We start from the raw sequence: 24309 nt of genomic DNA, 5'->3' as shown, positions 1-24309 counted from the left end.
CGGGAGAAAGCAGCTCACATCTGGAGAGATCTAACCCTCCAGAAGAGCACACCTCAAATATGAAACACACTTGTTAATGCTGTGGGTAGAAAACACAGACTAAATCAGGATTTTAAACTTTTCCCCCAAACGACCCACATTTTGTCGATGATTTTTATCCGAACACAAACACTGCCTCTTACTCTGAACATTTACTAAAACACAAAAGGGATACGGCTGATGTGTCCTATTTGTTTCTTGATAGTACCATTAACACTATTCAGAAGCTGGGATGAGCAGAGAGTCTGGATCAACACTTTCTACAACAACCAGACGATGTGTATCCGGATGGAACTACAATCACAGAGCAGCTCCTGTGAACTCACCCCACAGACTTTTACCTTCTGCAGGGAACTATCCATTTCTTATGAATGGTTTGTGACACATATGTCACCATGGGTTGTAATGGACAATATAATGATAATAAATGCAGTAACATTAATATCCAGTCTGTGTTGTTTAGATTTTTCTGTTAAAGGGGTGGCAATGATACAAAATTCATATCAAAATAGTAATCAATACACTCTCAGTATTAAAGGTACTCTACAGGTACATCACTGTCATTAAAGCTACAAACAGTGGAGTGTATCTTTAAAGGTACAGCAGTGGTGTTAGAGTCCAGTTGTGTTCCCTAAAGGTTCATTACATTCTCTTCTCCAGAAGGAGAGGGGGATCTCTGTAATCTTTCATTATACAACTGTGGAGAATAAAAGAACACAATAAAAGTCCTGGAGATGAAACGGGGCGAATGACATCAACACAACTGTAACATTCATTCATTGTCTGTGTTCATTCAATTCAGGGTCACGGTGGGTCCGGAGTCTACCCGGAATCACTGGGCGCAAGGTGGGAACACACCCTGAAGGGGGCACAAATTTAACATCTACAGTTAATATAGAATAAGATTAGGCTTATTATTAGGTACAGTTTTGTTCCTAATTAAAGGTAAAGTATATGTACCACCACAGAGTTTTTCTGACTGTGTATAGATCAATAGAGAAAAATGTATCACAACAATCTTCTTGTCTGTAACGCTCAGGCCTAATACCAATCATGTCCCACTGGGCTGAGACCTCTGACAGACCATGATACAGACGTTGGGAAGCTGTGGAGTGGCTGGGGACACCGTGTGTGTGGCTAGTGGTCATTGAGTATAGAGAAGTCTGGACGTCTCTTTCCTCTTTTCTCCACTTTGACCCTCACCAGGAGAAGAGTGTGGAAGACAGTCACATAATGGACCACGCTTACCATTCTCATCTTGGAGAAGTTAACCAGGTTGTCCTCTGTGTAGTTGGGCGTCCCCTCCTCAATAAAGGCCAGGTCTGTGAGATACATCCCCAAGTACGGCACGCACGGAGGGTCACAACTAACAAAACACAGCAGCACTCATCACACAGTCCCTCTCACATCAGTAAAACACTGTATCTGATGTGCACTGAGTAAAACGTTCACTAATTATGTTCATAACTCTTACTTTTTCAAAGCTTCTCGCAGGTTCTTGAACCTTCCCTCAGACGAGACCAGCTTCTGCAGCTTGTCAATGACAGTTTTGGTCTAAAACAAAGAACATTTATCAGTGTGAACAAAGTGTCACAGGAACAATTCATAGTTTAATCCAGTGGTTCTTAACGTGGGCTCCTGACGTGCTCACAGTGGAACTAAACTGTAGGGGGCGCTGCTCCATTAACACAGAGGTTACAACATCTCCATCAACCTGTAGATCCCCTTCACAATGGAAAGACTCATTTAATCATTCAGAAAGGTTCTCTGAATGTTCAGGGTTCTACACAGAACAATTTTCTTTACTGAAGAACACTTGAAGAACCAACATTTTTAAATGTAATGCTGTGTTTTTGAGGTAAAGCACTGAATAGCGCCCCCCTGTGGAGTGCTGTGTTAACTCTGAGTGAAGGACGGTCACACTCTTCAGTTTCCTCTGTTAAAGGACCCCACGCTGGTTTGTAATTTATTGTTTCCACAGAAGTCCACTTTTAAGAGTTTAACACTTTTAACCATTTTCCCACTTCTCTCTTTTAAAATAAAATAAACAGGATGTTTTTGTTACTGTGCCTCTAAGAAAAAATGAAATAACAGTTTGGACTGTGGCTGTGTTATACTTTCTTTCCAGTGTGAATGAGTGGGTGTGTGTTTGAAACTGTCCACAGGTTTGTGTGTGTGTGTGTGTGAGTGACTGAGTGAGTGTGTGAAACTAACCACAGGTTTGTGTGTGTGTGTGTATATGCGTGTGTGTGTGAGAGTGAGTGAGTGAGTGAGTGTGTGATACTATTCACAGGTGTGAGTGAGTGAGTGTGTGTGTGTAAGTGAGTGTGTGATACTATTCACAGGTGTGAGTGAGTGTGTGTGTGTGAGTGACTGAGTGAGTGTGTGAAACTATCCACAGGTTTGTGTGTGTGTGTGTATATGCGTGTGTGTGTGAGAGTGAGTGAGTGAGTGAGTGTGTGATACTATTCACAGGTGTGAGTGAGTGAGTGTGTGTGTGTGAGTGAGTGTGTGATACTATTCACAGGTGTGAGTGAGTGTGTGTGTGTGTGTGTGTGTGTGTATGTGTGAGTGACTGAGTGAGTGTGTGAAACTATCCACATGTTTATGTTTGTGTGTGTGTGTGTGTCTGACTGAGTGAGTGTGTGAAACTATCCACAGGTTTGTGTGTGTGTGTGTCTGTGTGACTGAGTGAGTGTGTGAAACTATCCACAGGTTTGTGTGTGTGTGTGTGTGTGTGTATGTGTGTGTGTCTGTGTGACTGAGTGTGTGAAACTATCCACAGGTTTGTGTGTGTGTGTGTGTGTGTGTGTGCGTGCGTGTGTGTCTGTGTGACTGAGTGAGTGTGTGATACTATCCCTAGGTGTGAGTGAGTGAGTGCTGGGGGTCACCGTGGGGGATGGTGGAGCTCAGACAACAGTTCAGTGATAAGTGACTTTAAAGCTACTTTTGCTACTTGTTTGACTGATGTGAGAGGGTAGGTGTCTCATCTGCAACAGCTGATCTACACAAAGCCCCCTCTGTAGAACAGTGCGTACATTACAGGAGCCACAGGGCGGAGTGGTACCTGTTTGGACACTTTGAGCCAGGTCTTCTTCAGTCGGAAGATGGAGCTGCGGTTAAGGGAGGAGGTGATCTCCAGCACGGCGTTGTAGTTATGGAGACAGCGGCAAATGTCCGCCACCGCCACCCACTTCTCTATCACCGCCACCCGAGTGTTCACGTCCTCACAGCGCAGGATCTCCGACGCTATCAGGTTACTTACCTTCAGAGGGAAAGAGATGACGTTCAGTGTCTGTTACAGTAAACAGTTAATATACAGAGGATAAAGGGTCAGATTTCTCCAGTGACTCTGCCTTTACGTTATAAAACTGTCCTTATACTGACACCTAGCCGCCTGGATGTGTGCAGGGACATTCTCTTTGGAGCATGAACTGGTCAGTTCAGGAAAGCATTTATAATAAACAACCACTATCATTATTTAATGAATGACTGCTTCTGTAACTCGCCAGGCTTTAACTCCACACACCTACTGTCCCCCGTCTGTTTGTTCTAATGAGTCAATCAGGGCGTCTACTCTGTCCACAACAGTGGAATTTAAAAAATATACTGATTAAAGACAGATTTATTTCAGCTTTTATTCAGGGCACAGGGCTCTGTCACTAAGAACATGTAGTGGCTGCAGGGTCGGGGCAATGGGGCTCGGATAGAAGGCACAGGACTCATTTGCAGGATTCTGTCGCACGGCACGGGGTGTGAGGTTCAGCAGCGAGGCTTGGCCATGGGGAACAGGGCATGGGCTCGGCCGTGGAGGAACAGGGCATGGGCTCGGCCATGGAGGACCAGGGTATGGGCTCGGCCGTGGAGGACCAGGGCATGGGCTCGGCCGTGGAGGACCAGGGCATGGGCTTGACCGTGGGAAACAGGGTTAGGTTGCGAGGGACGGGGCACAGGGCTTTGTCAGAGGGAATGGGGCTGGATCACAGGGCACACTCAAAGGGAATGGGGCTCCCTTCTGAGCTCAGTTGCAGGAAACAAGGCTCGGCCACAGAATACGGGGCACAGAACAGGGCTGTTTCACAGGGAGTGGTGCACCATCACAGGGCACAAAGCACAGATATCTGTCACAGGAACAGGCCCTGAGGCTCGGCTGTGGGGCACGAGGGAACAAAAGAAGGCTTGTTTAGAAAACGAGTCCCGTGTTTGAAATTTGATTTTATTTTTTCAATTTCAAATGAATACGAAGCTTGATAATTTTGCCTCAAGTCATACTCCATAAAAGAGAGGACAGGTCTATCACTGATGTCTGATCTAGTTCTCTCTGAATCCTCCTTCAGTGTGAACACACTCGCAATCACCAGATAAATCCACTCTGGGAAATGGAACGGTGGAGAACCCATGACACAAAAAGCGACAACTTCCCACTCTCACCAGATTTACACAGTGCAGCTTTAATGTTAAACAGAATATGTGCTGGTCCTATCACTGGACAACAGTTCTGTCAACACTGATATAAACCGTGAGGAAAACCGTAATGACACCAAAGAGTCTGAGGACTTAACACAACCAGCCCATTCCTACGCACCGTCCACGATTATGATAACTATAGAGTGTAAGGAGTTAATCACACACAGCAAGGGTTAAATGCTGACTGTGGACTGGAGACGTGTCACTGAGTGTTTACACTACGTCATCGACCTGGAGAGGGTCAGTTCTGTGTCTGAGAGTCATCTTTCTGTCTGAGCTGCTCCACTGTTTTTAAAGGCTAAGCACCGCTTAATGGACCAATGAATATTTCACATTATTGTAGTTACTGACAGATATAAGTATGAAGTAAAATGAAAATAGCAGCTTAATTTGCTTTAAAACTGACAATTTTATCAAATTGGCGGAAAAACCCGAGCTCGCTACGGAAATTCTTGAACGCAACCGTGACGTCACTGGTGGACAACGCCGCGGTAAAACACCGTTATGACTGACTGTTATGACAGTATCTAGCTAAATAACCAACATTATTCATGACAATAGCCTAGCAATAAGCTAAACTCAAATGTAGAGGTACCGTTATTCTTGTAAATGTGATCGAAGTCGAACTCGAATTCATCCGACACTATAAACCTCCGTAATGCAGCTACGTAGCCGAGTATAATCTGAGACACCGAGTTTAGCGAGTCAAGCTAACGTTAACTAACACCAACTAAAACAGGCGAAGTGAGTGTCCTTACCCTGTTTACCTCCATGTTACAGAGGCTCTTGAACACCTTTCGTTGGTGTCCTTACATGCCCATATTGTTGGAAAAGCGCCAGTGAAATGAGCTACAGATAACGGAGTGAGCGGATGGTCCTTTCCAAAGTGTCCGTTTAAAGTGGACAAATTTAGTCCATTTTCTGGATATTTTGGGATCTTTGGGCCATTTGTTCACAGATGTCCCACTGTACATTGAATGATTGCAGCCAAAAACAACACACCTTTTCGTCATTTTGCATTAAATTAAGTGCAGCTTCTAGAGTTGTTGTCCACCATCTACGTCACAGGCAAGACGCCTATTAGAGTTTCCGAACACCGTTGGGGGGGGGGACCAACGGTCTTTTAAACCTTATTCCTTGAATTAGTAAGAAATAACATGTTTTCTGACTATCAATAAACACAAGTTAGGAACTCAAATTCCACTGTATTTATTTGTTTGACACTTTCATAGAACTGGTGCTTAGCCTTCAGGGTCTTCAGGGAACAGAAATCTGTAAAACAATCTCTACACAGGAAGCTCAGCACCTGCAGGACATCACAGAGTCCCCAGTAAGACCATACGTACGTCGTTAAAGTGTTTAGTTGTTTTCATGATGTAAGGGGTCTTTTCGTTCTTGTCGTTCTTCATCCAGCCTTGGCCAAAGAACTCCCTGCAGACGGAGAGGAGAGAGGGGTTCTATAGAAATGCAGGATATACAACTGTTTACACTCATTGTACACATTATTATTAGGAACACTTATACACTTTAACACACAACGGTGAATAACACCCTGCAGTTACAGGCACAGCTCTGGGTAGTGTTCACACCACCATCAGAACGAGGAGAACATGTGCTCCCTCTGATTTCGAGCTGGATTTGGTGGTCACTGTGAGTCCGGCTGGTTTGAATATTTCTGCTGATCTGCTGAGATGTTCATGCAGAGCTTCTGTGGTCTCTAGAGCTTCACACAACAGTGCAGCAGGCCCGTAGATGGAAACTTGTGATGAGAAAGGCCAGTTGAGACTGGTGTGGTGAGCTGGTGTCAGGAGCCCTCTCAGGCATGGAAGGAGAGGCATGGTGAAGCACTCTCCTCACTGTTATGGACAGCCAGACTGAGCGTGTGGTCAAGGGAGGGCACTTTCGGAACAGACGCGACTGGGAGACACTGATGAAGCCACCTGTCTGCACTCCGAAACCTCACAGCAGCCAGAAAACTGCCGGCTCTGTGGCAGAAGGGGGAGGTCTGACCACTCCTTATACAGATCCAGTCTAACACTTTGGTTTTATCCTCCCTTTCTCTCTCTCTCTCTCTCTCTCTCTCTCTCTCTGTGCCTGTTGCCTGCAGACCCCACACATGTGGACTGTCAACCCAGACTCCTAAAACTATGAAGCTCTTTAAATCTGTTGGAAGATCTAATCGTATCGAGCTGTTTTTCAGAGTATGCTGCAGGGTTATTGTCAGAGCGAGGTGACATTGTGATGCCTCTCAGCATTGACTCTGAATCATTGTTGTGTTTAGGGGGTGGGGCAGAATGGTGGAGTCTCTGGTGATGCTCTGGTGCCCTGTGTTTTGTTATGTGTTGACTGTTGGTTACAGTTGTTTGGCTGTGTTCTGATTGATTTGTCTTGTGTTGGTTGTGCTGTGTATCGACACGTTGTCTCATGGCCTGTGTGCCCCTGCTGGTCACAGCTGTAAACACAGCTGCATCTTTAAAGAGCCAGTGCCATGGAAAACCTACTGCCAGCATCAGCATCTTCTGTGGGAACAAACAAAGTATGTTTGGTTCTTATAAAAACTGGATACTGAATGTGGACTTACTCATACGGAATGACCTTAAACACCAGGTGATCCAGCAGAGTGAGCTGCTCCGCGATCTCCAGAGCTGAGTGACTCTCAAAAGGTTCTGCTTTTCCACTCTCAGCCTGATACACACACACACACACACACTTTAGCCATTAGATATGATCTTGTAAGTCATGCTTAATTAGGTCTGGAATCTGCCTAATTTATAATGTGAATAACTGCTGCTTTGAATGTGACCCAACATCGTCCCACTCACCATCTGCAGAATCTCCTCCAGTGTGATCTGATTGTCCCCAGGATCCTCCTGAGTCAGGGTCCTACAGAAGAATTAGGAACATCAGTCTTTACATTACTCTGCAGTCGACAGAGGTACAATTAGGGCAGTGATCTGGGGTAGCTGCACATGAACCTAATGGCACTTTTCCACTCCACGGTACCTACTCTATTCACTTTAATAAAAACAAACGTGATCTCTGCTGCAGCTGGAGATTTTACAGATGGAGAGTTGGTGCTGGTCGTCTGCGTTGCGTGGCGTAGAGTGACGACTCTCTCTGGACAATCAGCGCTCTGCAAGGTTTACACGCCACGGTTTAGTCCCTACTCGACTCGCTCTGAACCACGAGAGAACAGCCACTAAACAAGAACCCGCTTCCAGAACCAGGACCTGATTCCCCTGGTGGAGGAGTGGAAGAGACGAGTTGAGTAGGGACCCTGCAGTGGAAAAGCACCATAAGATCTGTTTGCACAATCCAAGCATCACGTAGAGAGCTGTGATTTTGGAGTGAATCCAAAAGTTGGAACACTGAGTTGGAGCAGTGTTCGTGATCCACAGCTATCATCCAACATCAGCTCCAGACTTCACTGATGCCCTGTTTAATGACGGCTTAATGCCATCAGATCATCACAGAAATGTTTCAGTCTCACAAAGCCTTCCTCAGAAACGCTTCCTGTAGAGGAATAAACTTCCTCCATTTCTGAAGAATCATGCATTGATCAGCCACAAGATTAAAACAACTGCCACTGATGGGGCAGAGGTAAAAGCAGGACTCTACCTTATGATGTTGGCAGCTGCTTTTCTCTCCTGGGTCAGCAGCTCTGGGTCATGCATCACTTCCTCCAGGAAACTGATCACCTTCATCTTCAGCTCAGTGTTGGTCTCAAAGTCCTAAAGAGAGAGAGAGGGGGGGGGGGGGGAGAGCGATTAACCAAAGCAATAGTAAAAGAGAAGCAGTAGTAGGCAGAGAGAATGGAGAAAAGGAAGATAGAAAAATTTGTGAGAGAGAATATAGAGGAATAAGAAAGGCAGAAGCAAGTGAGAAACAAAAGAGGAAAAGAGAGGAGAGAGATAAAAAGTGATAAAGAGATAAAAAGTAAGAAACGAGAAAAAATGAAAGAAAAGAGAGAAAAGACAAGTGAGAACCAGGTGAAAGGGAGCAAGAAAAAGGGAAGCAAGAGAAAAATGAAAAGATAAAAAGACAGAAGAGAGAAAGAGAAAATGGAGCAAGAGAAAGAGAGAAAAGGTGAAAAGATGTAAGAGCGAAAAAAGAGAGTGAAAATAAGAAAGATAAAAGACAAGAGATGGAATAAAGAGACATCAGGGAGAGACAGGAGAGAGAAAACTGAGAAGAAAGAGAGAGAAAATGGGATAACAGAGAGAAATGAACAACAGAGAAACAGAATAGAGCAAGAGAGGGAGAGGGAGAGAGGGAAAAGAGAGAGAAAGCAGAGGTAGGAGTAGCGAGGACGCCAGGTGCAGACAGACGTGCGGCGGTTGACAGACAGGGACGTGCTGCTTCACCTGCGAGTGCTTGGACACCCAGTGTCGGAGTACGTTCAGGACTCGGTTCGTCGCTGCTCGGCGAATCACAAACTCCTTGTCTCCGTTCCTCTGGTCTGTGGGGAAACCTGGGAACCAATCAGAATTCACACTGGCTATTTTCTGCCCAGCGACTCCTAAAGCAGCCTATCACATGGCGTTCTGAGACCTGCGCTGTCATCCTCAGCACCACTGAGCCAATCCGTGGGGGGGGGGGGGTCCTCTCTCCCACTGGGAACCCAACCTGGGCTTAATGTGGTCAGCCCCCTGACCACTGTCCTTCGCTGACACTTCGACTGTGTCCCAGTTGTGCACTACACACTAATACTATACAGTGTACTATGTACTAACCCTAAACTTGGCTAGTACACAGAACTTTAAAGTACTACATCATTTCTTACAAACAGGATGTGATGAACTGTTGCTATGACAACGCATGTTACAGCAAACTGCAGTTTCAACACTATCTGCAGTTTAGGTCATAAATAACAGTTTCTATGTCAGATAATAAAACTATTCTTATTCAACATAAGCTTCATGTCCCTCTGTCTAACATTTAGTGCACTGTGAGTGCAGTAGTGTTAGTTTATAATCTGTGAGTGGATACTGACCACATTAAACCTGCAGACGTTTTCCAACTGCTCTGTTTTGATTGGTAGGTGATTTAAGGTGTGGGCGGGGTTAATCTATATTTAAACTGGATGTTACTCCTCTTCTTTTGACCCTGAGAATGGACACTTTGCCAAAACACTGTGGTTTTAAAAGGAGTTTGGTCATGAAGTGATACCTGTGCTGGCCAGGGACATGCGGCGGTACTTCTCCTTGGTGGGCGTGCCCTCGTTGGCACCGGCTGTGGCGATGGCGAAGGCAGACGCTGCTGAGAGAGCGCTGCGGTTGTTGTCTAGTTCTCGGCAGGAAGACATCACCATGCTGTTATTGTAGGAGAACAGGGAGAACTCTGTAAATAAACCACAGAAAGTAATCCGTCATCCAACATTTCTGGTGAAATCAAACATTAACAGGCATATGTCCACTCTTCTGATGAGGCTTCATACAAGGTGTTAGAACACTGCTGTGAGGATTTGATGGCATTCATCCCAAAGAGCATTAGTTAGAGTAATGAAGTATTAACAATCAAACTTCTCCATCACTCTAGAGAATAAATATGGACTGCTCCACAGCGCACAGCTGGAGGACCTTACACACATTCAACACCTGACATTGGACATGAGTTTATCTCATGTGCAGCTGCTCCAGACTGCTTTTGTATGGACAGTATAAACTTCAGTTACAAAATTAAAACTCTAATTAACCTCCTTGTTTCTACACTCACTGTCCCCTCTCTCAGCTCCACTGTCCCCTCACTGTCCCCTCTCTCAGCTCCACTGTCCCCTCTCTCAGCTCCACTGTCCCCTCACTGTCCTCTCTCTCAGCTCCACTGTCCCCTCACTGTCCCCTCTCTCAGCTCCACTGTCCCCTCACTGTCCCCTCTCTCAGCTCCACTGTCCCCTCACTGTCCTCTCTCTCAGCTCCACTGTCCCCTCACTGTCCTCTCTCTCAGCTCCACTGTCCCCTCACTGTCCCCTCTCTCAGCTCCACTGTCCCCTCACTGTCCCCTCTCTCAGCTCCACTGTCCCCTCACTGTCCTCTCTCTCAGCTCCACTGTCCCCTCACTGTCCCCTCTCTCAGCTCCACTGTCCCCTCACTGTCCTCTCTCTCAGCTCCACTGTCCCCTCTCTCAGCTCCACTGTCCCCTCACTGTCCTCTCTCTCAGCTCCACTGTCCCCTCACTGTCCCCTCTCTCAGCTCCACTGTCCCCTCTCTCAGCTCCACTGTCCCCTCACTGTCCCCTCTCTCAGCTCCACTGTCCCCTCTCTCAGCTCCACTGTCCCCTCACTGTCCCCTCTCTCAGCTCCACTGTCCCCTCACTGTCCTCTCTCTCAGCTCCACTGTCCCCTCACTGTCCCCTCTCTCAGCTCCACTGTCCCCTCACTGTCCCCTCTCTCAGCTCCACTGTCCCCTCACTGTCCTCTCTCTCAGCTCCACTGTCCCCTCACTGTCCCCTCTCTCAGCTCCACTGTCCCCTCACTGTCCCCTCACTGTCCTCTCTCTCAGCTCCACTGTCCCCTCTCTCAGCTCCACTGTCCCCTCACTGTCCCCTCTCTCAGCTCCACTGTCCCCTCCCTGTCCTCTCTCTCAGCTTCACTGTCCCCTCTCTCATCTCCACTGTCTACTCTCTCAGCTCCACTGTCCCCTCACTGTCCCCTCTCTCAGCTCCACTGTCCCCTCACTGTCCTCTCTCTCAGCTCCACTGTCCCCTTACTGTCCTCTCTCTCAGCTCCACTGTCCCCTCTCTCAGCTCCACTGTCCCCTCACTGTCCCCTCTCTCAGCTCCACTGTCTACTCTCTCAGCTCCACTGTCTACTCTCTCAGCTCCACTGTCCCCTCACTGTCTCCTCTCTCTGCTCCACTGTCCCCTCTCTCAGCTCCACTGTCCCCTCACTGTCCCCTCTCTCTGCTCCACTGTCCCCTCTCTCAGCTCCACTGTCCCCTCACTGTCCTCTCTCTCAGCTCCACTGTCCCCTCTCTCAGCCCTACTGTCCCCTCACTGTCCCCTCTCTCAGCTCCACTGTCCCCTCTCTCAGCTCCACTGTCCTCTCTCTCAGCTCCACTGTCCCCTCACTGTCCCCTCTCTCAGCTCCACTGTCCCCTCTCTCAGCTCCACTGTCCCCTCTCTCTGCTCCACTGTCCCCTCTCTCAGCTCCATTGCCCCCTCACTGTCCCCTCACTGTCCCCTCTCTCAGCTCCACTGTCCCCTCTCTCAGCTCCACTGTCCCCTCACTGTCCTCTCTCTCAGCTCCACTGTCCCCTCACTGTCCCCTCTCTCAGCTCCACTGTCCCCTCACTGTCCCCTCTCTCAGCTCCACTGTCCCCTCTCTCAGCTCCACTGTCTACTCTCTCAGCTCCACTGTCCCCTCACTGTCCCCTCTCTCAGCTCCACTGTCCCCTCACTGTCCCCTCTCTCAGCTCCACTGTCCCCTCACTGTCCCCTCTCTCAGCTCCACTGTCCCCTCACTGTCCTCTCTCTCAGCTCCACTGTCCCCTCACTGTCCCCTCTCTCAGCTTCACTGTCCCCTCACTGTCCCCTCTCTCAGCTCCACTGTCCCCTCACTGTCCTCTCTCTCAGCTCCACTGTCCCCTCACTGTCCCCTCTCTCAGCTCCACTGTCCCCTCACTGTCCCCTCTCTCAGCTTCACTGTCCCCTCACTGTCCTCTCTCTCAGCTTCACTGTCCCCTCTCTCAGCTCCACTGTCTACTCTCTCAGCTCCACTGTCCCCTCACTGTCCCCTCTCTCAGCTCCACTGTCCCCTCACTGTCCTCTCTCTCAGCTCCACTGTCCCCTTACTGTCCTCTCTCTCAGCTCCACTGTCCTCTCTCTCAGCTCCACTGTCCCCTCACTGTCCCCTCTCTCAGCTCCACTGTCCCCTCACTGTCTCCTCTCTCTGCTCCACTGTCCCCTCTCTCAGCTCCACTGTCCCCTCACTGTCCCCTCTCTCTGCTCCACTGTCCCCTCTCTCAGCTCCACTGTCCCCTCACTGTCCTCTCTCTCAGCTCCACTGTCCCCTCTCTCAGCTCTACTGTCCCCTCACTGTCCCCTCTCTCAGCTCCACTGTCCCCTCTCTCAGCTCCACTGTCCTCTCTCTCAGCTCCACTGTCCCCTCACTGTCCCCTCTCTCAGCTCCACTGTCCCCTCACTGTCCCCTCTCTCAGCTCCACTGTCCCCTCTCTCTGCTCCACTGTCCCCTCTCTCAGCTCCATTGTCCCCTCACTGTCCCCTCTCTCAGCTCCACTGTCCCCTCACTGTCCTCTCTCTCAGCTCCACTGTCCCCTCACCGTCCACTCTCTCAGCTCCACTGTCCCCTTACTGTCCTCTCTCTCAGCTCCACTGTCCCCTCTCTCAGCTCCACTGTCCCCTCTCTCAGCTCCACTGTCCCCTCACTGTCCCCTCTCTCAGCTCCACTGTCCCCTCTCTCTGCTCCACTGTCCCCTCTCTCAGCTCCACTGTCCCCTCACTGTCCCCTCTCTCAGCTCCACTGTCCCCTCTCTCAGCTCCACTGTCCTCTCTCTCAGCTCCACTGTCCCCTCTCTCAGCTCCACTGTCCCCTCACTGTCCTCTCTCTCAGCTCCACTGTCCCCTCTCTCAGCTCCACTGTCCCCTCACTGTCCCCTCTCTCAGCTCCACTGTCCCCTCTCTCAGCTCCACTGTCCCCTCACTGTCCTCTCTCTCAGCTCCACTGTCCCCTCTCTCAGCTCCACTGTCCCCCAACTGTCCTCTCTCTCAGCTCCATTGTCCCCTCACTGTCTACTCTCTCAGCTCCACTGTCCCCTCACTGTCCTCTCTCTCAGCTCCACTGTTCCCTCACTGTCCTCTCTCTCAGCTCCACTGTCCTTTCACTGTCCCCTCTCTCAGCTCCACTGTCCCCTCTCTCAGCTCCACTGTCCCCTCACTGTCCCCTCTGTCAGCTCCACTGTCCCCTCTCTCAGCTCCACTGTCCTCTCTCTCAGCTCCACTGTCCCCTCTCTCAGCTCCACTGTCCCCTCACTGTCCTCTCTCTCAGCTCCACTGTCCCCTCTCTCAGCTCCACTGTCCCCTCACTGTCCCCTCTCTCAGCTCCACTGTCCCCTCTCTCAGCTCCACTGTCCCCTCACTGTCCTCTCTCTCAGCTCCACTGTCCCCTCTCTCAGCTCCACTGTCCCCCAACTGTCCTCTCTCTCAGCTCCATTGTCCCCTCACTGTCTACTCTCTCAGCTCCACTGTCCCCTCACTGTCCTCTCTCTCAGCTCCACTGTTCCCTCACTGTCCTCTCTCTCAGCTCCACTGTCCTTTCACTGTCCCCTCTCTCAGCTCCACTGTCCCCTCACTGTCCTCTCTCTCAGCTCCACTGTCCCCTCACTGTCCTCTCTCTCAGCTCCACTGTCCCCTCACTGTCCCCTCTCTCAGCTCCACTGTCCCCTCACTGTCCTCTCTCTCAGCTCCACTGTCCCCTCACTGTCCACTCTCTCAGCTCCACTGTCCCCTCTCTCAGCTCCACTGTCCCCTCACTGTCCTCTCTCTCAGCTCCACTGTCCCTTCACTGTCCCCTCTCTCAGCTCCACTGTCCCCTCTCTCAGCTCCATTGTCCCCTCACTGTCACCTCTCTTAGCTCCACTGTCCCCTCACTGTCCTCTCTCTCAGCTCCACTGTCCCCTCACTGTCCACTCTCTCAGCTCCACTGTCCCCTTACTGTCCTCTCTCTCAGCTCCACTGTCCCCTCTCTCAGCTCCACTGTCCCCTCACTGAGCTCCACTGTCCCCTCTCTCAGCTCCACTGTCCACTCTCTCAGCTCCACTGTCCCCTCACTGTCCTCTCTCTCAGCTCCACTGTCCCCTCTCTCAACTCCACTGTCCCCTCTCTCAGCTCCACTGTCCCCTCACTGTCCCCTCTCTCAGCTCCACTGTCCCCTCTCTCAACTCCACTGTCCCCTCACTGTCCACTCTCTCAGCTCCACTGTCCCCTCTCTCAGCTCCACTGTCCACTCCAGTCACTCTGTTGTTCTTACACTTAGACTGTTGCTGACATGTTGCTCTGCACACTTTTTAACCTGACTTTCCCCTCGTTCTTCAGTGCTCAGGACCCCCACGGAGCAGGTGTGATGTGGTAGTGGAGCACACGTGGTGGTGCTGTACTCCTGTGTGTGATAAGAGTGGATCAGACACAGCAGCTGTAAGAGTTGTGTGGAATGTTGTGGCTGGGTGAGTACAATGTGCTTAAATGACTTCAAGGCTATGTTCACACAGCAGGTAAAAGTGGCTCAGATCCGATGTGTTTCTTTGTATGTGACACAGATGTGTTGTATATGTGGCTGTGTGAACAGCACAAATCACACTGAATCTGACTTTTCAAAATCATATGTGGCATTGAGATCTGATCCATATCCGGTCTGTGGCAGTGTGACTCTGTCTGAGGAGTCAGATCGGAATTCATGTGACATTCATGTGACTCCGGCGCTGAGAATGATCCGGACTACGGTCCAAAGCAGTTGTTTCAATTTGAGGAGTTTAGGAGGTGGAAACCCTGGTCAAAGCATTTTCACTTTGTAAAAATATCAGTAAACGATAAACCTATGAAACTTAATCCAGGTTCCTGTCTCTTCATTTATGTGCAAATATGTATTAAGTGTTTTTTATAAAACAAACAAGAGAAGAGCTTCTTTCTAGTCATTGTTTATTGTTTTATATTGTTCGTGTATGAAACTGTATAAATATGGATCATGCGAATATTAAAGTCATGATGTTGGCATTCGTCTTGTTCTCTTTGAAGACCTTGTGTTTGAGAGAGACCCGCGAGATCTGCGCTTGGAGCGAAAGAAACATCAGTTCAAGATTTTAACATAGCGCTCATCTGTAAAAAAGTAAAGGGTGGTGTTGTAATACAGTGCTGCAGTTAAACACGTGAGGCTCAGGATCTGTTCAGACTGGTCTCAGAAATAGGTCACAAAATACAGACAGTGTTAACAGCAGAACAAATAAATCAGATTTAGGCTACAACCTGCTGTGTGAACGTAGACCAAGTGGTTTTCATGTTTTTGGGCCCCTGAAGGCTATAGTAAGTGGTCCATACTGGAATACTGAAGTCTCCATTGTTATTCATTTTAAAGTCTCTGCACTTGACGTCAGAAGCGGAGCAGAATTAGAATGGCTCGTTTTATCTCGTGTTTTCTGACTCAGACAGTGCACAGAAAACTGACTGGGTTCTTGTTTCACAGTGTGTGGGTTGATGGCCTGCAGATCCATACATTAATGTACAGAACAAGAGCTTTCTTTATAACAAAGCATCTTTAAAGAAGAAAGAGTCATGTTTTTCAGCTCCACAACTCGAACCTAAAGATAAACGATGAAAATTAAACCAGGATTAAACCAGAGAGCACATCTACAGTGCTTTAGAGGAACAGCTTCCCCTTTAAAATACAGTAGGTGTCACTTAAGCCGTGATCCGCTGGAGCAGAAGTAACGGAGGCAGTGACATTCTCGCCGCAGTGGATGAGCCTTCGATGATGACCTATAAAAATGTCACAAATATCTGCAGCAGCAAAACGCTGCTCCAACACGGGGCTCTCAACAGCAAGGAGCGAGGACACAGAGGACACGGGGGACATGACTCACGTCCTCAGTCTGGAGCAGGGGTCTATCTCCTACTCTGAGCAGGTGCGCTGTGGTGGTGGTGAGGCTTTGCTTTCATTTCCCACACTGCTGAGGTTCTGGTGCATTAATGCAGATTGTTTCTGTTCGAAAGTATTTTTCAGTGCACACCAGTGTCCAACAGGGGGCAGCATCCCACACCAAATCGCTGACTGCGTCTCCAGCAAGACAATAGGCAGGGCTTTGATTTCCAAGATGGTCGAGACTAAAAATAGCCCCTGAAACAAAAATGCTTAGAGACTCCAGAAAATGGGTCTACAGCAGCCGCGCCAGGAGCGACACCACCTTCTGACGCGCTTTTAAAAAGGGACTCGTTTAAAAAAGGCTGAAACACCAGGAGACGATCTGATTCTGTCCTGAGGGGTCAACACGGCTGGACAGTAGCGCATGCATCACGTGTGGATCACAGTGGTCATCACTGCCCTTTCACCTCACGCTCCAACAGCAGAGTTTCACCGCAGCGAAGCCCCTTCAGCGTCAGCCGCACTCCAGCCAACCCCCCACCCCCGCATCCAGGGGCAGGGAGAAGGGATGGCGATGGTTGCTATGGTACAAGTTTTCCAAACACCTACTCATGCCTCGTTTGGCGTTTCCCTGCACTACTTCTTTGTATTCTGTTTTTTATAACCCACCGAACAAATGAGGTTCTGCGTAAATCGTGCCTCGGGAGGCATCCGTATCAGAGCGCAGAATTAGCTCGGGCCTACACGGCACGGCGTGTGCTCTGGGATGCCGCAGAAATCAGAGATGTGTCTCAGTGCCACATATACAGCAACACAGCCATTATACCACATATTATTACCTACATAACAACCCCTCTATAGTGTTTCCACACCACGTCCAGAGGGAACCAACAGAAGCTCTAAAATCATATACAATTCATTTTTATTAAAGTGGACCTATAATTTAAATGGCTTTGTCTGGTACATATTCACATTAATGTGGAGTCCACCAACTCACACACTGTGAAACAAGACACCAGTCAGTTTATTGTGCGCTGCCTGAGTCAGAAAACATGGGATAAAATGAGCCGTTCAGATCCTGCTCCACTTCTGACGTCAAGTGCAGAGACTTAAGTATAGCCCCGCCCCCTCGTCGGTGTCTGTCCAATCACAGCGCTGGACCTGTGTTTATGTGAGAGTGCAAAGACGAGGTTAAACAGACACAATGAGCGCGGAGAAATAAGAGCACTGAGTAAAAACAGAGAAGAAAGAGAACCGAGTGAAAACGGCTAAAAACCAGAGCTTCTGCTCCTCGCTCCTCACTGCTGTGCGCTCGGGGTCGGGGTGAACAGCGAGCGGCTCATTATCATTTAAAGGATGGACTGTCTGAATCCATGTTTCTAGTTTTGGCATGCTGCAGTTTCCAATTGGAAATTCTCACAATACACACACACTAACAAGACTAAACACCACCCCCCCCCCCACACACACACTAACAAGACAAAACAACAACATACAAACACACTAACTGTTCCTAACCTCCAACGTCCTATTCAGCCTACAGCACTTTACCTTCACCCAGGGGCCGCCACAGTGGACAGACCTTCAGTTTATACACAGCCAATAAAGGAAAAACAACCCATTCCAAACGCAGCAGGTTCACTCTGGAGCAGCTGCACATGAGCATGAGTCCAACACCAGAGGAAGCAGAGTGAATGCAAAGCAACCAGTGTCTTTGGGATGAGCTGGAGCAGGGTTTAGGATCCAGAACTAATCACCCATCACCAGCACCTCACCTCACTGACCTCACAAATCTCTCACAGAACTCATCCAACACATAGTGTAAAGCCTTCCTGGAAGTTAGAGGCTGTTACTGCAGCAAATGCTGAGCCAATTAAATATTAGGACCTTTATTTGGCCACACAGTCCAAACAGCTCCATACTGCTGACTGGAAGTGACCAGGAGAATGTAATGTTTTCTCAAAGCTGTCCACTGCAGAGCCGAGAGAGTGGAGTGAAGGTGTTCAGGAGCAGCACTGATAAAGTCGGGGGTTTGGCTGGTGTATGGGGCAGGTGGCTGGTCAGCAGGAGAAGCAGGTGTCTGCTTCCCTCACTCTGGGCCAGAAATGCAGGGACAGGGCGTACCGTACCTGAGGAGTTTTTACACTTGAGGTTTTTGGGGGTGGTGGGAGATTTGGTGGGCGATGCCTCGGCCTCTGCATCGTCGCTCTGGACCTGCTCTCCGTCGCTCTCCTCTCTCACTGAGATATCTGCAGAGAGTCCAGAACAACAGATTAAAATCATACATACACTTCAGGTCACAGGTTTGGAAGCAATAATTTAGGGGTCCGTTCCGTTTATATTTTGGCCATTTGATGTTCATTTTGATAGGGGACAAAGGGAAAATGAAAAATAAATCTTTGAGTCTGATTTGGAAAAAAAAAAATCAGGAAAATGCTTCATCTGTGTTTTTAGGTGCTTTCCACTAGTTGTTACCTACAACGCTCAATACAATGCTCCCCCATCCCCCCTGAAATGTATCTGCTGTCGTCTCTAACCCCGTCTCTAAGGGGGAACAGTGGGCTTTGGAAACAACAATGGCGGCGGTAACGTTAAGTGGTGTTTACTCATGGTGTATTGGCGTGTTGTTGTTTGGGCCTGAACACAGCTCCGTCATCAGTTCAGACAGATCAGTAGAGTTTGTTCCTTCCTTGTTGCAGCGTCCAGCTCTCGCTGGATTCTTTCGTCGGCCACCGATCCAAGGAGCGTTTGAACCTCTTTAAAAGACCACGGCGTAATTTTACGAGCTGCCGTCGTGAGTCGGATAAAAACAAACGTGATCTCTGCTGCAGCTGGAGATTTTACAGATGGAGAGTTGGTGCTGGTCGTCTGCGTTGCGTGGCGTAGAGTGACGACTCTCTCTGGACGATCAGCGCTCTGCAAGGTTTACACGCCACTGTTTAGTCCCTACTCGACTCGCTCTGAACCACGAGAGAACAGCCACTAAACAAGAACCCGCTTCCAGAACCAGGACCTGATTCACCTGACTGAAGCCAAAAAACGAGTGCAGTAGGAACCATGCAGTGCAAAAGCACCAATATATGGATAGATTCTTAAGTCTTGAGTCTGGTTTATCCACTGTTTATTGCATTTCTAAATAACAATGATATATGATACACATGTATAAATTAGACCAGACGCCCAGCAGCCTTTTACCAATTTGGAGGGCATGTGTTTAAACAAACAGTCTGTGGAACTGCTCTGATGTGGTCCCTTACCCTGTTTGGTCAGGGACGACTCCTCGGGCCGGTCCGACTTGCCCTCTGTCTCGTCTGGGATTTTGCTGGCGATGGGGCTGGACACGTAGAGCTTGTTGATGTCCAGCGTGGTCTTGCTGAAGGGCGACATGGCGGAGTACATGCTTGCATAGCCGTTTGAGGAGCAGCTGAGGGCAGCCAGGTCCAGAGCCTTGCCGCCTGTGATGATGGGGATGTTGAGGGACAGTTTGCGGCGGCGGTTGGGCGAGGACGTCTTGGCGATGGCCAGTGGAGGAGGAGATGAGAACTTACGACTCGCTCGAGGAGACTTCGGAGGCTCGCCGTACAGCAGCTTAGTGTTCTGACTGCTGGCAAAGAACAGCTCCAGAGAACTGAGAGAGAGAGAGAGAGAGATAGAGAGAATGTGGAAAAATTAAAAAATGCAAGGTTTCTGAATTGGGGCGGCACGGTGGCGCAGCAGGTAGGTGTCGCAGTCACACAGCTCCAGGGGCCTGGAGGTTGTGGGTTCGATTCCCGCTCCGGGTGACTGTCTGTGAGGAGTGTGGTGTGTTCTCCCCGTGTCCGCGTGGGTTTCCTCCGGGTGCTCCGGTTTCCTCCCACAGTCCAAAAACACACGTTGCAGGTGGATTGGCGACGTGTGAGTGAATGTGTGTGTATCTGTGTTGCCCTATGAAGGACTGGTGTCCCCTCCAGGGTGTATTCCCGCCTTGCGCCCAATGATTCCAGGTAGGCTCTGGACCCACCGCGACCCTGAACTGGATAAGCGGTTACAGATAATGGATGGATGGATGGAAGGTTTCTGAATTTCTGAAATTTTCACCAGCAACCACCTGGGATCACCATAGCAACAGCTAAGCAACTACGCAGCAACACACACTCACCCTGTCACTACATACTCAGACCTCAGCGGGAGGTTCCTAAATCAGGAGCTTGTGTCTGATTGGTCCTGCTGAATGATATTGGAGGAGTCAGTGGGAGGCTCCTAAATCAGGAGCTTGTGTCTGATTAAAGGTGATGCTGGCAATTTAAATCCAATAAACTCTATACAATTCAGAGAATGTTTCATCACCCTTTCATCATTGTTTGCTTTGGAAAAATCTCCAGTGTTTGTACCCAGCCCTGGCTCTCTCTCTCTCTCTCTCTGGAAGCATCTGACTCCAAACGCGGAAAAGCACCAACCGAGATGAGGATGTTGCTCTATTCCTGCTCCTATTAAAAGATACAGTCGCTTCTTACTCACACACACCGCTCCACATTAAAAGATACAGTTGCTTCTTACTCACACACACCGCTCCACCTTAAAAGATACAGTGGCTTCTTACTCACACACACCGCTCCACCTTAAAAGATACAGTGGCTTCTTACTCACACACACCCCTCCACATTAAAAAATACAGTTGCTTCTTACTCACACACACCGCTCCACCTTAAAAGATACAGTGGCTTCTTACTCACACACACCGCTCCACCTTAAAAGATACAGTGGCTTCTTACTCACACACACCCCTCCACATTAAAAAATACAGTCGCTTCTTACTCACACACACCCCTCCACCTTAAAAAATACAGTCGCTTCTTACTCACACACACCCCTCCACATTAAAAAATACAGTCGCTTCTTACTCACACACACCGCTCCAGCTTAAAAGATGCAGAACTCCTGAACAAAGATAAACAGGAGGGAGAAATTTGTTTCACAGAGAGAGGGTCATCACAAGATGGTACCCCCCAAGAGCACTCCCCATCCCCACCATGGAGTAACACTACAGCACATGACTGGGAGATCCCTTGGATTATACCCCCTGACCCCATGGAGCTAGAGAGAGAGAGAGAGAGAGAGAGAGAGAGAGAGAGAGAGAGATGTATGGAGTGTACAGTGTAGTGTTCATATTCTCTCCCACACTCAGAGCCACTCTCAACGTCATACAGCCAACAGAAATAGAGCCCCCCCCTCGCTCCATCCCTCACTCTGGCTACGTGAGCCACACGGGAGACAAGCGCGGGAGGCCTGAGGGGGGAGGAGGGGACTCTGAGTGTGGGAGTGTGGGAGGCCCCCAGCTCTGACTGCAGAGAGAGAGAGAGAGAGAGGGAGAGATAGAGGGAGAGAGAAGAGGCAGGTACAGAGAGAGAGAGAGAGAGAGAGAGAGAGAGAGAGAGACAGGTAGAGAGAAAAAGAGAGCAAATGAGAAGGAAGAAAGGGATAGAGAAAAATCTGAAAAAAGATGGAGAAGAGGCAGATAGAGACACAGCGAGAGAGAGTGAGAGAGAGATAGAGTGAGAGAGAAGCAAGTGAGGAGAAAAAGTAGAGAAATAATAGAGAGAGATGGAGATAGAAGTAAAAAGCTGGAGAGAGGAAAAAAGAGAACAAATGAGGAGAAAGAGAGTGAAAAGATGGAGAAAAACCTGAAAGAAAGATGGAGAACAGGTAGGTAGAGGGAGACAGCACGTGAGAGACAGAGAGAGACACAGCAAGTGAGAGAAAGAGAGAAAGAGACATACAGCAAGTGAGAGAGAGAGAGAGAGAGACATCAAGTGAGAGACAGAGAGAGAGAGAGACAGCAAGAGAGAGAGAGCATGTGAGAGAGAGAGAGAGAGAGAGAGAGAGAGAGAGGAGAGGAGGGATTGGCTGTAAATGTGTAAACTAAATATTTCATCCCTCTGTCGGTGTGCGGGCAGCAGAGGGTGGGGTCCTGCAGCAGAGTGGCCAGTTGCTAAGGTGACCGTGACGGACCCTGCAGAGACGCCTCAGTTCGTTCTGAGCACGCACACACACACACACACACACACAGGTCCAGGAGTATCACCGTCCTGCAGATAAATGAATAATGACCATCTGTGGTCAACCATAAGAAATTCTGGGCTAAAGGTTGGTAAGTACAGAGAAACATCCGAGGGCAACATTTCTAAACATGGCCAGTGCTTTGCCAGTAGGGGGCGATGGTGCACTCATCAGTAACAGAATAGAAGTCCTTGTGTGTAATGCAATCCACAAGACACTGCATGTCCAAATGTTTGTAGACACCCCTTCAGATATTTAAGGTGCACCAAAATTGGCTCAAAGCCCCGGAGGAAACCAATGCAGACACCCCATGCAGTGCCAGAGTACTGCAGTTGATTTTAGTCCTGTCCGGATACAGATCTCTGAGATTCTGAAAGTAGATGATGCCTCACTTTGAAACAGATGAGATTTCTGACCACTGCTACTATTTGTACTTACTTTGTGCGTGGAACCTCTAGAGAACCTCATTAATCACAAATCAAAATGTTTGATGCCTTTGAAGATTCACTTCTCTTAGTCTGGACAGTGGATCGTCCACTCGTACGTCTCCTGGGAGAGCGACATTCAGAGGAGAAAGGAACTAAAATCAACTGCTGTATTAACAGCTTTTATGTTTCTGAACATTTACCCTAGATGTCTGTGAGGATCTGATGGCATTGGGCCTTTGAAACAGCAGTGAGGTCAGGTGCAGATGTTGGAGGATCACAAACTCCCGAAGGTCCTAAAGGTACTGGTTGGGAATTTGTCACCAGAGAGGACACTGCTCCACAGCCACAAGCCTTGGGTATTTATAACTGTTCTGTCCACGCTTGGCTTTTAGGATGAAAGGTAAAGGGTCACTCTGGTCGACTCAGACACGTATCATCGCTCTGAGTTAAAACACGTACAATAACCAAAACAACCACTTCACAGAAGGATTTCAGTGGGAATGTAAATAGATTATATTCAGAGTAATTCTGAAGTATTTCTATTGGTCATTCGTCATGGGATTTAAACACAGTGTGAAGGACAGCTGCTGGGTTCAAATGATGCAGTAACTACACATCCACAAACAAAGAGATACAGGGTTTTCACTGGAAAGTGGCAATATACAGGGTTCACTGCTGAGGAGAAGATATTATTTACCTGTTTTGTGCAGATACAATTAAAGGAAAATTAACGTGCCACATATTCAATAAATCTACAGTCACTGCCTTCAAAATGACTCCAAATAAGCTACAAAATACTATCTGGGGGGTGTCATCCAACTGGGCTAAGTGTGAGCGCACTCCAAGGATCGAATAATGCTTCTGCGTAGACTCAGGCACAGCCAAAGATGTGTGTGTCAGGCTGCAATGTTTAGTGCACAGCCACCAGAGACCTACACGTAGCTTAGACACACTATACACTGAGCACTCTCTCTCTCTCTCTCTCTGTTCTTAAAGAGATTTTGCTAATCAAAGCTTTATTACGTGTAAACATTGCCCCTCGAAGCCATTTCCTTTCGGAGGTCTCCCAAGCCCCGAGAACTTCCTCGTCCTTTCATTGCCCCCTGTATGAAAGTGCTAAACCTGATTGTCTACAAACTCCAAACATGATTCTTCAGGAAATAACTCCTGGCCTTGAGCCATGTGTTTCAGATCAGAGCATTTCTCAACCTCTGTCTTTAGCTTTGCAGTGGGGAACATGGCAGGCTCCAAACGGATGCATTGAATTGACATATTTCAAACTTCCACGTCATTACCACATCAGTAAAATGTATCAGGTGAACACGTTTAACTGTAATTCAAAATTTACACATTCTCTACTCCCCACTTTTGTCATTGTAAGGTGACTGTGTGTCGTATTAAAATCACAATTCTCATGTTATTCAACAGAAAAGAACCTAAAATGAAGCAGTGTGAAAAGTGAAGAGTTTATTGGGCACTGCATTCGTTCTGAGCTCCTTCAGGAAAAAGCTGCAGAAGACTGTGATGGGTTTGTTCTGTTCTTGGGGATAATACTGTGTCCAAAAGTCCGTGTGAGTGTGGGTTTAGACCATTTACAGTTCGGGTCAGTGTTAAGAGTCGGGAACGGAGCACATTAACACTTCATTTTTAGGTTATTTCTGTTAGTAAAATACAATAACAATTGTGGTTTTTAATATGACACACAGTCGCCACAAAATAACAAAAGAGCGGGAAATTGTTTGAATTTTGAATTAC

General features: G+C 48.4%; 1 protein-coding gene across 1 annotated transcript in view; it reads right to left on the bottom strand.

Annotated features, from left to right (window-relative positions):
* Positions 1–24309, bottom strand: part of rasgrf1 (Ras protein specific guanine nucleotide releasing factor 1) — a 69897-nt gene that overhangs the window by 2730 nt on the left and 42858 nt on the right. The window contains exons 15-25 of the mRNA XM_066684838.1: positions 19348–19718; positions 18220–18339; positions 9676–9846; positions 8871–8977; positions 8125–8237; positions 7329–7389; positions 7088–7191; positions 5853–5937; positions 3107–3304; positions 1514–1593; positions 1288–1405 (exon numbers count right to left, since the gene is read on the bottom strand). Of these exons, the coding sequence (XP_066540935.1) occupies positions 1288–1405; positions 1514–1593; positions 3107–3304; positions 5853–5937; positions 7088–7191; positions 7329–7389; positions 8125–8237; positions 8871–8977; positions 9676–9846; positions 18220–18339; positions 19348–19718 (1528 nt within the window). The remainder of the gene's footprint in view (positions 1–1287; positions 1406–1513; positions 1594–3106; positions 3305–5852; positions 5938–7087; positions 7192–7328; positions 7390–8124; positions 8238–8870; positions 8978–9675; positions 9847–18219; positions 18340–19347; positions 19719–24309) is intronic.

Source organism: Hoplias malabaricus, chromosome 11 (assembly GCF_029633855.1).
Source record: "Hoplias malabaricus isolate fHopMal1 chromosome 11, fHopMal1.hap1, whole genome shotgun sequence".
NCBI classification, from domain to species: domain Eukaryota; kingdom Metazoa; phylum Chordata; class Actinopteri; order Characiformes; family Erythrinidae; genus Hoplias; species Hoplias malabaricus.
This window is presented reverse-complemented; position numbering and strand designations above follow the sequence as displayed.